Raw genomic sequence first — 16744 nt, forward strand, 5'->3', positions numbered from 1 at the left:
ATATAGATATATATATCTATATATATATACAGTATATCTCTATATATATATATCTATATATATATAGATATATATATATATTTTGCTTTTATATTTTGATCCCCTGTAACTATTGTGAACTAAGCCTGAGGCTACACAACCCCTACTCCCTACTGATTAACGATGAATGTAAATACCACAAATGAATTCAAACTGCTGAGCTTCTGAGATTTATCTGTTGCGCAAAAAGGGTATGCAGCAAACACATTGCTATTTATTTTTTACTGTTATGTGAAAATACAGCCTAGATTCAGAAGAAACAGTAGGGAATCAATGGTATTTCCTTCTAGCGTTTCCCTACAGATTTCAGATTACTTATATACCAAGATACTGTAGATATTTACATGCAGTATGTATATAGTAAATAGTATTTGGTTACCATTTTTAAAATATTAAATAGCAGCTGTTTCAGTCAATCCTGGGTTCCAAAACCAAAAAAGAGGGGCCAGGGTACATAATATTTTCTCATGAATAAAAACAGCATGCAGACTAATGCCACTGCACAATATATAATACTTGTCAGCAAGTGTCTTCTTCAGATAACTGGGCAATTAGTGCATTATGTAATTGGTCTTAAATGTATTACTTACACCAGAGTAGAACGGTTCACCAGACACACAGATAACGTCCTGCTCTTGAATCATCAGTATGTCTTTGGCTAAGTGGAGTCGAACTTTGAAAGGCTCTTGATTACCATCTTGCAGCAAACAAATTCCTGTCTTTGCCTTAAAACAGAAAACAAATATGTTTTATGATGGCTTAAACCGCATTATTAATGTACACATTCAATATGGGTTTCTGTGATTTATGCCACATATTTCATGTGTATCTGTAGACAAAAGTTTTTCCTTGTTTTTAGTTTCGGATATAGTAGTTGCTTAGAACCTCTGCCCAATGGAAAGCCTTCTCTCCATTTGGTCTGGTGACAAGTTTCACTGGGGCAAAAAGCTAAAGGGAAATCCAAAAGTATAGGATGTCACTGAACAGGAAATGAGGGGAAATCTTCCAATGAGTACACCTATTCAATGAGAATAGCCAAAGAAGGAATTTACCCTCATTTTGTACTGAATGACATCATGGGTTGCACTGGTTGATTAAATGTCCTTATTCCATTCAAAACAAAAGTTAGATAACTTTAAGTGTAGGATGCCCTAAATCTAGTTTTCAGTATGTTTGGCATCATACCACAATGTGTACAGCTTTCTTAATCAAGTAGTTTTTTTGTGAATCTGTTCTGTAAATTTCTTACCTGGAGATCCTGCCCTTAACAGCACTTCCCATTAAAGGCTGACAATTCTAAGCCACTGCCTAGCAATCAGCAGCAGCAACGTTTCCATCCTGTTGTGTGAAACCTTTCAGTTGGTTGTTGGGTTGCCTATTTCATAGACCTAATAGCTGGGTCAATGGTCAACTGAACGAGCGTACACAACAGGCTGACAATGCTGCTGCTAAATGTGAGGTGGTGGCTTAGAGTTGTCAGTCTGCAACAGGAAGTACTGATCTCCAGGTAAGAAACTTTGCAACAGATTCACAAAAATGTATTTTACTGTGTATACAATACACAGTGAGAAATGATGGCAAACATACTGCATAACAGATTTAGGTTTTACATACCCTTTAAGTGTATTAGAGATGTTAAAACAGACACAGGCAATATAATAAGTATAAGTATAGCCCCTCCAATTTTTTTCAGCAACATTGCCAAAGGGCTAGGACATCTGTCATGTTATTATTACTGTCTGTGTTTTTCTGTCATAGTTACAAACTGCGTCCCTTATTTCTTATCCTGCTGTCACATAACCTGCAAGTGAGGTGAAATCTCCCTTGGGTCACACACTGCAATAACTACTTGACAAAAATATTCACTCTACTTATGTCAAAAGGCTGGAAATGTTTGCTTAGCCAGGTGGGTTATATAGGTTTGGTAATGTATGTCTATTATAAAAGAAAAAAAAAAAAATTAGCTCACTAGTCATACCATGCTTGTAGCTAGTCAAACTGTGACTGGTGATAAACTCTTAGGGGGTCTATTCACAAAGCTGCCGAAGGATCTGGCCGTAGCTTCGGCCGATCCTTCGGCTAGCTTCGGCACCAGGACCCCTTCGGTTCAGGAGAACCGAGGGGGTGCTGTACGGGCTATTCACAATAGCACGTACAGCTCCCGATCACGGCCGAGCGGCTCAGTCGAGCGCTGAGCCGTGCTGAAAGACGAAGCTGGCCGAGCGGCCGGCCAATGGCTGGCCGAGCCCTCGGCAGCTTTGTGAATAGACCCCTTAGTCTTGTATTATAGCACTGAAAAAAAGACCAAATATGACCATTTGATCATATTTAATGTAAATATTTAATTATGGTTATCTTTACATAGGGCTGTGCACTAAATCCACCCACATATGCCACTATAGAATATGAGAACTTGTGCCCAAGGCACTTGAAAATAAAGCAACTTGTCTTAGGCCATAAGGAATTGACATGGACATTTAACTAGAGTTTACAGTTTGTACTGTCACATTTGGCAGATTGTGACCTGAAGCTATGTGTGTCTATATTATTTTGAATGGAAAGTGCCTAAGGATTACAGTGTAGAGAAAAAAAACTGTTCCATTTGTGTGGCAGTTTTACTTCCTGTAGTAAAAGAAATATTGCCATCCACCATTAATAAAGTTTTATAGAAAATATGGCAGTTTTAATAAGACAATTTGGGGCGTTCTGAGCACCTTCTGTCATATTCAGCCTGTTGCTTTAAAATCACCTTAGCCTTTAATGTGGCTTGTCGATGTGGCTTGTCGAAAAAATATTTGCAGTCTAATTCCAAGAAATTGAAAAAGAAGTAGTCTATAGGGGATTAGGGACACATTCATATAGCCAAATCAGCCAGATGTCTTCCTAGAGAACTCCACAGCTAACCACTGATATAAACCCAGGCACTTAATAACAATAACTGCTATACCCCCCATCCAGAGGGAATACCTCTCCTATGATATGAAAGCACCGAATCATCAAAGGTACAGCCTGGCTCTACAGTAAGAGACTCTTTCTCTCTGATAGCAAAAAATTGCAGGATGGCACAGGATGGTGATGCCTATGTTTAAGGCCTTTTCAACCATATGTTCCCTGACACAACACAGGACAGATTTGAGATTTGAGTACAATCGGATTCATAGAACTCTTCTCTCCAAGTCTCTGCCTGGAGACTAAGGGTCCCACACCTCTTGTATTACCAAGTTAAAGAGGACCTCCATTGAGCTGCTCAAACAACACGTGATAGCAAAATACAGCAACATCGTGTTGGCAATCCTATGAAGAAAACAGCTTGGGGACATTACCTACACCTTTGCTACAGCCAAAATACAATACGACTGGGGATTTCCTTTTAAACTCATTGTCCCTCATTTTTCCTGGGTTAAACTGTGTCCTTACCAGGAAGCTTTCTGTAACCCTACGAATGATATGCTGCACCTCTTTGGCTGCATTTAAGAGCTCAAGGTTACTAGCCACAGTGTATGGTAAGTCCGACCAGGCTTTTCACAGATTGGTGAACCTCTGCCCATCTTTACTTCTGAGACACTCTAACTCTCTAAGATGCACTTTTTATACCCAATCATGTTACTGACCTGTTGACAACTAACCTAATTAGTTGCAAAATGTTCTTCCTTGTTAGTACCATGTACTTTACCAGCTTTTTGTTGCTCTGTCCCAACTTTATGGAGATGTGTTGCTGCCATCAATTTCAAAGTTACCATATCTTTTTCTTAAAATGGTACCTTTTTTCAGTTTCAACATTTCATATGTTTTCTATATGTTATCTTTGAATACAATATGGGTTTATGAGATTTGTTAAAACATTGCGTTCAGTAACCTACCGATAATTATCACAAAAGTGGTGAGGGACCCTAACAGTAGATTTTTGTATGTGCACATTAGTGGACACATTTCTGCAGCTATGTTTAAGGCCTCTTTTGGCTGAAACGTGATAGTGGGACTGCTATTTCTGAATTTATGCCTTGAACAAATAAAGAAGATTTTAACTGGAAATACTGTATGTATAAACACTTTTCTTTACTGTTTATAAGCAAGAGCAGGAGGAAGCATTGGTTGTAGAGCACTCTCTGTTTGTTTTGTGACTTGCAGTATCAAAGACCTTTGGCAGGGGGAAATGGTTCCCTTTTCTTTATTATATTATACCCTTAGAGGAAAAGAAAACAAACAAAAAGAGTCCATATTTCTTGCTCAACCACTTGACAACATACCTTGTCACCTTTTCTTAATAATGTTCCTCTGGAGCATTTCTAATGTTATGTACTCTTACACACAGAATAAAGGCAGAACAAGGAAGAAGTGTCTTATTACATTATAGGGCATACAGTATTTGTGCACTTGACCAATTGCAAGCAAAAAAGGGACTATTTAAATACAGCAGTTTTGGGAAAACAACTTTTTTACTGCATAATGTTTATGTGCAACACTGGATAAAAAAATAGGTGAAATCACATTTAAATGGATGCATTTGGTCACTCCTTAGTGTAAATAAGGCAGAGATGATGGTGCGTTCTAGGTCTTAGTCATATTTGTTAAGGATTTCGAAACATACAAACTATAGAAAACATACAGACCATAGAACAAACAAAACAAACAAACATAGAAACTGCATTCATAATTATTCATTCATATTAATTCATAATTATTTTGAGACCAAGTGTTTAACTCTAAAGACCCAAAGTGTTTAGTATTACAGAAATTTGGACAAACAAGAAAATATGAGCTTAAAATAGGACTATTACCAATTTTGTTTTATTTCAGAAGAAATTGAAGAAAAGGGTTTTTTCTAGGGATGCACTGATACCATTTTTTTTCCACATCGAGTATGAGTACCAATACTTTACCTCAAGTATTCGTTGATACCAATTACCAATACATTTTTTTAAAGTCATGTGGCAGTTTTTCTAAAATAATTCAGAAAAATGATTTTAGGACATTGATGGAGCATCAGGCCCTAGTAGTGCTGCCATGGACTCCAAGCTGTAGAGGGACTACAAATCTCAGCAATACATTATACATGAATGCAGAATGGCACCGGTTATAGAAGACTACAAATCCTAGTAATACCTTATACAGCAATGAAGAATAATAGTATATTCATTTCCTACATACCCTGTGCTGCCGCTCTGCTCTGGGGTGCCGGCCTGATGTCTCGATCACAGGGTCTCAAAAAGGCTGTGAAAGGTCTCAGGAGGGGTGTGAAAGATATCAGGAGGGCTGTGGAGGGTCTCAGGAGGGGGGTGGAGAATCTCTGGAGGGCTATGGAGGGTCTCCGCATGGCTGCCAAGGGTTTCAGGAGGGGTGCAGAGGATCTCAGAAGGAGTGCAGTGGATCGTAGGAGGGGTGTGGAAGGTTTTAGAAGGGGGAGATGTGCAGGCAGCGACTGTAAACAGGCACTGCATGGTTCCCAAGAAGGCTGCCATGAGGTCCCTAGCAAGTTCAGGATCTTACGGCAGCCACTTCAATTAAAAAATGTAAAGCGCCGGTATCGCTTTCGAGTATGAGTACTTGTGAAAATGCCCAGTATAGGCACCGGAACATCCCTATTTTTTTTCTGAATTATAAACATAAATTAAAATTTAACTTTTAAAATTTGCTACCAAAAGAAAGCCATCTCCATATCATCAATTATTTATGTAGTATGAAATGTACCAGATCAAGAAGGGGTTAAAGAAAAATCTTTAAACAATAACCTATTTCATGTTCAGCCTCATCTATGGAAATATGGGGTTTTATACCAAGGCTGTCCCCCCTCTCACAAGAATCAGTCTGGCACAAACCTTCACTCCAGCGAGTACTAAGTAACCATCCCCCCGAAAAGGATGGTTCTTTTCCCCACTGGAAACTGATAAGAACAGATACTACACTTGATCTTAGCCAAAAGGCCGAGAAGCACACATATATTTGTAGTGGGTAATAACTATATGCACTTTATGTCAGTACTGGGCACTTTGTACTATTGATTTGTAGGAGGGTGTTTTACACTCTATTCTTGCACAACATCTGAGTGTTATAGGCATTAGGTGAAATTTAGGAGCGCAGATCTTTTTCAAGTTAATTCCTCCTATCATGGAATACATTCCCCCCTCTGTATTTTATAAATGATACACATATATTGAACAGATAGTAGTTGGGTCCTTTTTGCACTAACCTCTGTTAGACATGACGTGTTTTATAGCTGTCATGAGCAATATGTGAATTGCCGTTGCTGGTTTCTGCTGTTCAAGGATATGAGACACAGAGCTGCAGAACAAATGTGTAGCAACCCTACAAAACCCATGAGGCTCAAAGTCATGAGGCTCCAGCACTAAGATACTACACTTATTGGCTGCTAGTTGCCCTGACATCTACCTAACACCAATCAAAACTCCGATCATCTGTCTAAATGTGACAGACAGTTATAGTGCTTGGCTCACAATTGTTGTTGAACTGCTAAGATAGAGAGGTTACAGGAAAGTGCATGAAATGTAAGTATCAAAAACATCAGCCTTCCTGTCATCCTTCACAGCCCTCCTGAGACACTCCACAGCACTCCTGAGTCTTTCTGCTTGATGTCCCCTTCCACTGAATACCAGCAAAAAATTTTTTTTATTTTAAGCCCGTGGAGCGTGCTTCGAAAACGAAATCCCCTGTGAACAAAAAAAAATGAATAGTGAAATCACAACACGCAAAAACGTGCACAAGGGTGCTTGGCCCTTCAATGAAGAAGGGGCCACATTTTCCCGACCCCCGGGGGGGCAAGGCTCCTGACAGGGGTTGAGACGACTATTGTCCACCAACCCGAAGGCCGGCGGACATCGATCCTTTGGGCACCGAAACAGGTCCCACATAGTACTAGGTTTGTGTGATGTCCCGAAGAGAAACCCCCCACAGGTGGGAGGAGACAGAGAACCCTATATGAGGGCACAGAATCTCCTCCCCAACGTCGGGAAAAGGCCCCGAAGGAACCTTCACCCAGTCATCTGTGGGTCAAAATTTAAAAATAAAAATGTGCCAATAGTGCATGTAGTGCAATAAATAAATCTAAAGTGCAAGTGCACCACGCTGATAGGCCTTAGGGGCCGGAGTGCAAAAATATTGCCCCGGACTAGCCATAAGGCCTGTCCAAGAGGCGTTGTGCAGAGAAATGCAATAGTGCAAAGTCCATATGCACAGTGAATCACTTGTGGGGTCCCACACCCTAGTGATTTTCTGCGCACACCTGGGACGCCACCCCCAGGGGGCACAGCAACCACGGGCTTTGCCGCCCCCCGAATCCCCCCCGGCCAGACCAAGCAGGCACCCATTACCATCAGTAGGCATTAGTGCTGAGGAAACTCCCCCTCTTTCAAAAAGGAGTCGCCTCAACACCCACCTTCACTTCAGAGAGTAATAAGCAACCGCCTGTCCCAGGGACGGTCCATGCTTTTCCCCTCCGAAAACTGATAAGAACAGATACTACACTTGATCTTAGCCAAAAGGCAGAGAAGCGATAACAAATTTATTTTTAAAGCCCGTGGAGCGTGCTCAAAAACGAATTCCCTGTGAACAAAAAAAGTGAACCTTGAAATCACAGCACACAAAAACGTGCACAGGGGTGCTTGGTCCTTCAATTAAGAAGAGACCTCGATTCCCGACCCCCCGTGGCGCAAGGCTCCTGACAGGGGTTGAGTCCGTTGGTCCACCAACCCGAAGGCCGGTGGACCCCGATCCTTTGGGGACCTGCTGGAACAGGTGCCTCACAGTACTAGGTGGGGGGTTCTCCTGAAGAGAGGCCCCCCAGGTTGGGAGGAGACAGAGAACCCTCTATGAGGGCACAGAATCTCCTCCCCACATCGGGAAAAGGCCCCAAAGGAACCTACACCCTCCGCAATCTGTGGGTAAAATTTCAATCAAAAAGGTGCCAATCGTGCATATGGTGCAATAAATAAAGTGCCAGTGCACCACGCTGACAGGCCTTAGGGGCCGAAGTGCAAAAATATTGCCCCAGACTAGCCATAAGGCCTGTCTCGGGGGCGTTGTGCAGAAAATGTAATATGGTACCGTGTCCTAGTGCACAGTGAATCACTTGTGGGGTCCCACACCCTAGTGATTTTCTGATGCACCCCTGGGACGCCACCCCCAGGGGGCACAGCACCACGGGCTTCTGCTGCCCCCAACCCTCCAGCCAGACCAAGCTTCGCATCCGTTCAGTCAGAAAGCCTTACCGGGCTGTTCCCCACTCACAGGAAGCAGCCCAGCACGCTCTTTCACTCCAGCGAGTACTAAGTAACCATCCCCCGCAAGGACGGTTCTTTTCCCCACCGAAAACTGATAAGAACAGATACTACACTTGATCTTAGCCAAAAGGCAGAGAAGCGAGAAGCATTAGCAAATGCCTTAGTTGCTTTGCTATCAATCTATCTATTCCCTTGGGCTGCAAAGCTGGCAAATTTTCAGACCTTATTGCCACTATCATCAGCCAACATAGGGAGATTGATGCGTCATCTGGATAGGCACATGGAAACTCGAGATTACTGGTGGTATTGCCTGCTAGTATCCTACACATGGGACATATATATATATATATATAACGCATGTAAAAAAATCTACAGGCCTCAAGTATGCTTGCATTAGCAAATCAGAACTACAAGCATTCATATTCTCTTTATCATATTTGTACAATCTGGAGAGAATTATACAAGTCATGAATCATGATTGGTTTAATTCCTGAACTGTTTGGCTCTCAGCAGATTTGACAGATCTACAAGCCAATATTTATGAGAATTGGAAAGTGATAAATTAACGATTCAACTGATTGGTTCGTCCCTGGCCTGGACTCCCGGCAGGCAACATGAAGAGTGAGCTCAATTTTGTCAGCATTGCTTGGCAGGAAGCAGGGTTGCTGGAAATTTCAATGTTCCTTATTTTATCTTATAAAGCAGAATGCAGCTATATAGAAATCTCCCATTGTTAAGGAAAAAATACTCATTATTAAATACAATCCTTTTTTATGTCTGCCCTTTGTAATTGCAGACAATGACATTTTAGAAGAGCACTCAGCCTATAAATCATCACACAAACTCTATGTCCGCCTTCTTGATAATTCAATTGCAGAAGCCCAAACTAATAAGGTAATTAAATCTTTATGTGGATGTTCTTTTCAAAGCTGGAAAAGATCTGTGATTGGGCTGAAATAGAAGCGATGCATTTTTAAAAGACACTTTTTGGAATTTTAAACATGAGAACAGTCACACTAGTTATGTAATGAAGCAATAAATTGTAAAATTACTGTCACATTCAGCAATGTAAATACCAACAAACTCCATTGAAGACAGAAATAGAGCAGCCTCTCCAATATATTATTTATATGCTGTTTTATCTGCAATAATAGGAATTTCACATACATGTCAGGCACAGCAGAGCAAATGAACAGCTATTTCAGCCAAGCAATGCACCAGGTAATTAGAACTGGAACATATTGGGTTTACCTTTTTTACCTGTGCCATACAGTAAATTGTACATCTTAGGTAATATAAAATAAATTAGGTTCACTAGTTCCCATGCATCACACTGAGTTGCAGCAGAGTAAAGGAGGAATGAGCATCTACCTATTTTTAACCCAACACATATTTTGCCCACTTTTTAACTTATGGAAAAAAAAAAAAAAGTTTACTGCCACCTCATGGATTCAAGGGACCAACTTTCATGCAGTTTCCCTTATCCGTCCAGGGGTAAAGGGGTTTACTAAAGCCAAATAGGTTGTTCACTTTGCAAGGAAATTTGCATTTTGCAAGAAAAATTTCCCTTAGCTTAGTGAATGTGGTGAAAATTCACTTTGCAAAGAGTACCCAATAATGTGCAAGTAATTTGTGTAAGTATTTTTTCTGACTGGATGATGGAGTGGTCTTATTTGCACACCATATGAATGAATGGCCAATACCTTCAAGGTCGTGCAGTGTAGTGCAGGGAGGATGGCACCATCTACTGTGTAGACATGTAGAAATATCAACCATGTCACCTAGGTTTGCAGAATACTTTTCTTTTATTCACATATCATGAGATTGGTGAGATTCTTTTTCACTGATTTTTTCCCCCCTGAATTTTAATGCTGTTTAATTCATGGATGGTTCACTACTTTTTCACCTGAGCTGGGGACCTTTTGAGGTTTCCACCATGAATACTGTTGGAGGGTGAATGGTTATAAAAGTGAATGGTATTCACATTCATTAGCACAGAATTATATGTGGCAGACACTTATTGATTGAACACGTATTTGTAAATGGTAGACACGTCATGACATAAGTGTAGACACTTGTTGATATAAGGTGATTTATCAGGATGTTTCACACTTTTATATTATCACAGTATAGCACAGTACAGGTGTTGTAAATATATTCTTTTCACTGATGTCTGAATTAAAGAAAGTTATTCTAAAGATTACAGGTGCTGGTGGACAATTCTATATACCTATATATAATTATAAATTAAAAGCCCATATATGCAGTCATTGCTAGAAATGCATTCACAACTGATTGATGTGTAGTGCCATAATATTTCCTGCACATGTAGCAAATTATCGATAATGGCACATGAGTGAGTTACATCACATTACCAATGGCCAAATCTATAAAATGCACAGTTAAAGCGTCAGTTAAAGAAATGACCTGGCCCATCATGAACTATAAAATAGAATGTTGTGCTTTAAAGAAATATTATGTTAAAAAACAGATTTTTTTTTAAATAATAAGAGTTTTATTTTTGGTTTTCAATACAAAAAGTACAAAAAATACATACACGCATAGATACAAAGATACATAGGGCAGGCACGTCCGACCATCCACGTATTACCTTCATACGCAATAACTTCCAACATGGCACATATGTAGTTAGAATAGGTATGTCTATGCTCTTTCGGCTTAATATTCAATTCGTATGTACCGTGAGACACCGGGGCATCAGCCCGTTGTAAGAAGCATGTGCCTTGTTAGCACTACCGTGCATTTCCCATATAGCGCATGGGGTGAGATGATACGGCCGTGTCATCTCCCATCGTACCATAGAACGTAAGACATAGGCAGGGGAGGGGGAAAGTATGCACACAACACAAGACCGGGGTAGAAGAGACATGAAGAGTAGACACTAAGGGAGACACAGAGGGGAAAAAGGAGGCTCCATCCCATCCAGGAGTGCTGTAGGGAGGTCCAAGTCTGAAGACGAGAGATGGTAAATTGGAGAAGCGGAGCAAAGTTCAGGCGATAAAGATCTGCCTGATCCGAGGACAAGAGCACGCCAAGATATTTAATATCTGATGGTTGCCAACGGCGTTCCTTCATGGCTAATGCATAGAGAATAAGAGACAAAAAGTATAGGCAAGTGCCGGACCGACCACAGGGCTACTCCAGGGGGGCCCAGCAGGGACAATCTTCCAGGGGTAGGGCAGAGGGGGGAAGCAGCAGCAGCAGCAGGGGTAGGGTCCACTTCCTTGTTTCGCCCCATCCATCCCCCAGAGCGGTATACCGGAAAAGATCAAGGCGTAATCCATGGGACATCAAGGCACATGAAAAGTGAATAGGTCACAGTGTCTCCTAGGGCAAACAGGTCAGGATGATGAGATCCTCATACAGGGCTGAAGTAGAAGCATTAGACTGTAATCCTTAAGGCAGAGAGCTGCGCATAACCTGATCCCTCCTGGACTTCTTGGAGTGCGATACTGCCATCCACTGGGGGAGCGATGGCACCTCAGGGAACATAGGAGCCCGGGGGTCCGGCCAGGGGTCCAATTCCACAGCGGATGATATTCCCACGGCAGCAATGAAGGCATCAAGATCAGTCGGGGAACGCAGGATCACCAGGCGGCCATTCTTACGCACTGACAGGTGGAAAGGGTAGCCCCACCTGTAGGGGATATGGAGATCCCGGAGTAGGGAGGTCAGGGGTCGCAGCGCCCTGTGGCGGGCCATGGTGCGGGGTGATATTAGCTCCATCAAAGTCAAATGTATTCAGATCCTACTGATAATGGCCATTATGACTTACAAAAATGTAAAATACATTTTTACATTCCAACAATTCATTCTACAACTATGCGTCATCCAACTACCGTGTTTCCCTGAAAATAAGACAGTGTCTTATTTTTTTTTTTGCACGAAATAAGACACTAGGTCTTATTTTCGGGGGATGTCTTACCTGGCTGGGGGAGGACCGGACGAGGTCCCAGAAGGCGGTGTGCTGTTGCCGGTCCCGGTGGATGATATTCCGCTTCCATCGTGCGTGCGAGAAAGTAAGACCTAGCGGATTTCTGTAATATAAGACCTACCACCGAACTAGGTCTTATTTGCGGGGTAGGTCTTATATTGCAGAAATCCCCGAAGATAGCGCTAGGTCTTACTTTCGGGGTAGGTCTTACTTTCGGGGAAACACGGTATGTCCAATCTATCTTCCACATTTCAAGCATTAGAACAAAATATATACTATACTTATCTGGAACAATGACAGAACCTCCACAGGGAAAGACAAGAATGTGATTGCAGAGTTTCAAAAGAAAATATTCACCAATCCACCCACCTAACAATACAAACCAAATCCTGTTGTAAGAGGAGGGGGAGGGCTTGGCAATGTACACATTGCCATGTGATTGCTGTGATAACCTATCAACCGCCTCTGGTCAGATCAGCTCTGTGTTTAAAGCGGGGCCTTTCTGCTCTCTAATGACAGCGGGAGCAGTGGCAGCAGTATCACATGCGGGCTCTAAGCATTGGGAAGGGTACATTTTACTCTCCCAATACTTCTCCTTTAAAACTGTATTTCACTATGTTCCAAACTGTGCCCCATTGTAAAATTAATACAGCAATACCTCTGACTTGGAACAATAATTAAAAAAGTCTCAAAAAGTGAAGTGTTTTCTGCACGCAAAACCCCCTACAACCTTTATTAAATGTGTTTCTACAAAAATCTATTCACAGTAAGCTCTTCATAGATCATGTACTGTAGAAGCTTATAACAGTTCTTTTCAAATTATTTAATTTGGAGCCGCTCAAAAATAGTATATGAAAAAGCTTTCAATCTTACTTTTAAAATACAAGAACAGGCATTTACTGGGTCATTATCAGAAACGTAAAATCAGGAACCATGTTTTGCTCAGTTATATGTATATAAGCGAAGATATTGTTTTGCTCAGAGGTAACGTTAACTGTGTTACTTATACAATTAAGGCAGAAAGTATGGGCAATTGGCCCCTTTTCTAGATAATTACCTGAAGGGAGAGGCAGGTTGGTAAATGAGGTTGGTTGATCTGCAGCAATCAGCAATAAAATTGGTTTATTTTCTTTTTAGATATCTACAAATCTGTGTGATTGGAGCTAAATCTCAGTTTGGGTGGACTCAGCTATATAATAATAAACCAATGAAACTCTCCAATACTCAATCATATTTTATTATGGTTAAGACCTACAAAACAAAAATGCTGAAATACAAAAAAAATACAATAAAATTCTAATGAAATATAATTTATACTACCCACTGGCGGAACTACCAGGGTCGCAGCGGTCGCAATTGCGACTGGACCCTGGCGTTCCACCTGCTGGGGAGGCCCAGCGAGGAAGAAGAGGCCCCCCCCGAGATCGTGCTCCTTCCCTGCCGCGCTGCCATCCACAGCATGTACGGGCGGCTGTGGTATTCTGCATTGGTGTATGATGATTATACAGCAATGAAGAATAGCACCAACTATGTAGGACTACAAGTCCCAGCAATGCATTCTAGTGGGGGGGAATGCTGGAGGTATTCTGCATAGCCGACTTTTATTATAATGCATTGCTGGGACTTGTAGTCCTACATAGTTGGTGCTATTCTTCATTGCTGTATAATCATCATACACCAATGCAGAATCCCACCAGCTTTGCGGGACTACAAGTCCCAGCAATGCATTATATTTTTAAGTAGGGATACACCAGTGCCAATACTGGGCATTTTCACAAGTACTCATACTCGTGAAAATGCCCCGATACTAAACGCAGATACCCGTGTTCTGTCGAGAATGCTGATGTAGTCGAATTTGCTGACCTCAGCATCTGCGTTTGCGCACAGACCAACATTATCGAGGAAACAGGGATTTATTTACAAAGTATTTTGTTTAAATTGTTAATTGTGACCGACAATAATATGCCACACATCATTTCCTGCCATGGAGGGCATATCATTAACGGTCACAATTAACCATTACAAATGAATACTTTGTAAATAAATGCCGGTTTTCTCGTTAATCCCGTCTGTACGTAACCGCAGATCCTGGGTCAGTGTTCTCGACAGAACACCGGCACTAAAATTTTAAACAAGTGGCTGCCTGAGGTCCCGCGCTTGCTGGGGACCTCTGCAGCCTTCCTGTTAACCATGCAGTGCCATGGCGGTGGGGGCCTTCATGGTGTCTTGCGCCGGGGCCCTGAAGGTTCTAGTTACGCCTCTGATACTACCTAATGATTATACATAAGCAATGCAGTCATCTCATATTCTAATAATAAACATCTGGGTAGATATGAAGATTAGTATATCTACACCCTAACCAATCTTCAGGATGCCTCTGTAACAGGATGATGACCCTTCAAGTGTTATCACCACATGAGATAATAATGCTCTGTCAAAGAGAGAAAAGCTGGGAAATGTCTTAGCTCCTTCACATTTAATACTGCTACTGGGCCACAATCTTCTGCTGTTGCCTTTCTGTAAACCTTGGCATTGAAATCATAGGGCTGTGCCAATTATTTTATGTGGGTATCCTCTTAAAATAAATGGGACATTTGTTAAATAAGGCAAACAAATTGCAAAGTGATCCCATTTAAAAAAAAAAAAAAACATTAGCAACTGCTTGAATTGCTCCACATTTATGATCCAAATAACACATTTCTCATTCTTTATTATAGTGCCTGTAACCCAAGGTAGAAAGACATTCTAATCTAAATATAACAGTACTAATGTCCTACAAAAATGTATTTTTCTTCTTCAAAGGTGCCTCAGTGAATGTTATCATATGTTACGTGAAACAACAATGATTGAGAGAAACAAACGCATGTCACAATCATTACAGGTTGCAATCTGGCTGCATTTGCTGTTGGTAGCAAGGTGATGAGATTTTTCCATACCTAATGGGAAGATATATTTCCACCTCTCCAGTACTATATTGTACCCTTGGCTTCAACACCTTGCTGCAGAAATCTACTTGTAACTCACTTAGCCAAGCATTTGGAAATTGGACAGCTACACCAGTGCAGGAAATGCTTTCAGTCATAATCATTCTCCTAAAAACACTGTACTAATTGTTGTTGTTTTTTTAAATAATTATGGCAGTAAATTGTCCTTTGTCATGTTATGCAGTTGATTCAAACAACACTGAATGCTATTGCTGTACTTAAAGTGTAGCTAAACCCCCACCCCTCCCCCCAATTTTTTTTATATATTGCAGCTTACCAGTCATTACATGTGGTGGCTGCATTAGTGTTCCTTTTTCCTTATTTTTACCCAGTAATCTGGCCAGTAACAATCTTCCTTCCTTAGGGCAGGTTCACACCACTTACAGTGCATTCCAGTGTGGTTAGCTGCTGCAGTGCACTGGATCGCATCCTGGCCAGTTCCCTGTGTTCTGGGGTGGGAGGGGCACGTTGGTGCATTCAAGTCAATGGCATTGCTGCCACACACCTCCACTCGCAATGTGATCGCCCGCACCAGAACACGTGGCACATCAATGCCTGCATTCCGGTCCAGTGCAATCTCAAAAATTAGTGCTTGTACTATTTGTTGTGAATGCACTGGACCAGAATGCAGGCATTGATGTGCCACGCAGTGTGGTGTGGGCGGGGGGTGTAGCTGTGGTGCCATTGACTTGAATGCACCAACATGCTCCCTCCTGCCCCAGAACACAGGGAGCTGGCCAGGATGTGATCTAGTGCGTTCCAACAGTTAACCGCTTTGGAACGCACTTTAAGTGGTGTGAACCTGTCCTTAGGGATCCATATGGAGGAACAACTAAGCCACCCTTGGCAGCAGCATTGTCACCCTGTGGGGAGGGGGGAGTTAGATGCACTAGCAGTTTTAGATGGAATTGACTAACAAATTAAAGCCAAACTACAGATAGCACTTTTTAAGCAGTTGCAGCAAAAAAAATGTTGGTTTTGGGATAAATGTTTTACATAAATGAATAAAAGCTGACCCTTGTAAGCACCACTGTGCTTCCAAAGGCCATCATTGCCAGGATGCCTATGCCAAATATAGCATTCTCTAATTAGAATATCGTGCAAAGTTCATTTATTTCACTAATGCAACTTAAAAGGTGAAACTAATATATGAGATAGACTCATTACATGCAAAGCAAGATAATTCAAGCCGTGATTTGTCATAATTGTGATGATTATGGCTTACAGCTCATGAAAACCCCAAGAACCCCAAATCCACAACCTCAAAAAAGTAGATTATTACATGCAATCAATAAAACAAGGATTGTACATAGAACAATATCAGACCTCTGAAAAGTACAAGCATGCATATGTACTCAGTACTTGCTTTGGGCCCCTTTTGCAGCACTTACTGCAATTACTTTTGCACGATATTCTAATTATTCGGGTTTCACCTGTATATATATCTGACAAATCCAATAGACATTTTTTTTTATTTCATATTTTTTTGGCAACTGTTCTGCTATCAGTTTAACTGTTGGCATTGCAGCTGC

At 41.4% G+C, this 16744-nt stretch overlaps 1 protein-coding gene across 1 annotated transcript in view; it reads right to left on the reverse strand.

Moving 5' to 3' along the window:
* Positions 1-16744, reverse strand: part of SNTG1 (syntrophin gamma 1) — a 324127-nt gene that overhangs the window by 124240 nt on the left and 183143 nt on the right. The window contains exon 4 of the mRNA XM_018564206.1: positions 630-764. Within this exon, the coding sequence (XP_018419708.1) occupies positions 630-764 (135 nt within the window). The remainder of the gene's footprint in view (positions 1-629; positions 765-16744) is intronic.

The sequence above is a fragment of the Nanorana parkeri genome, unplaced genomic scaffold, assembly GCF_000935625.1.
Source record: "Nanorana parkeri isolate BGI_ZX_2015 unplaced genomic scaffold, ASM93562v1 scaffold735, whole genome shotgun sequence".
Classification (NCBI taxonomy): domain Eukaryota; kingdom Metazoa; phylum Chordata; class Amphibia; order Anura; family Dicroglossidae; genus Nanorana; species Nanorana parkeri.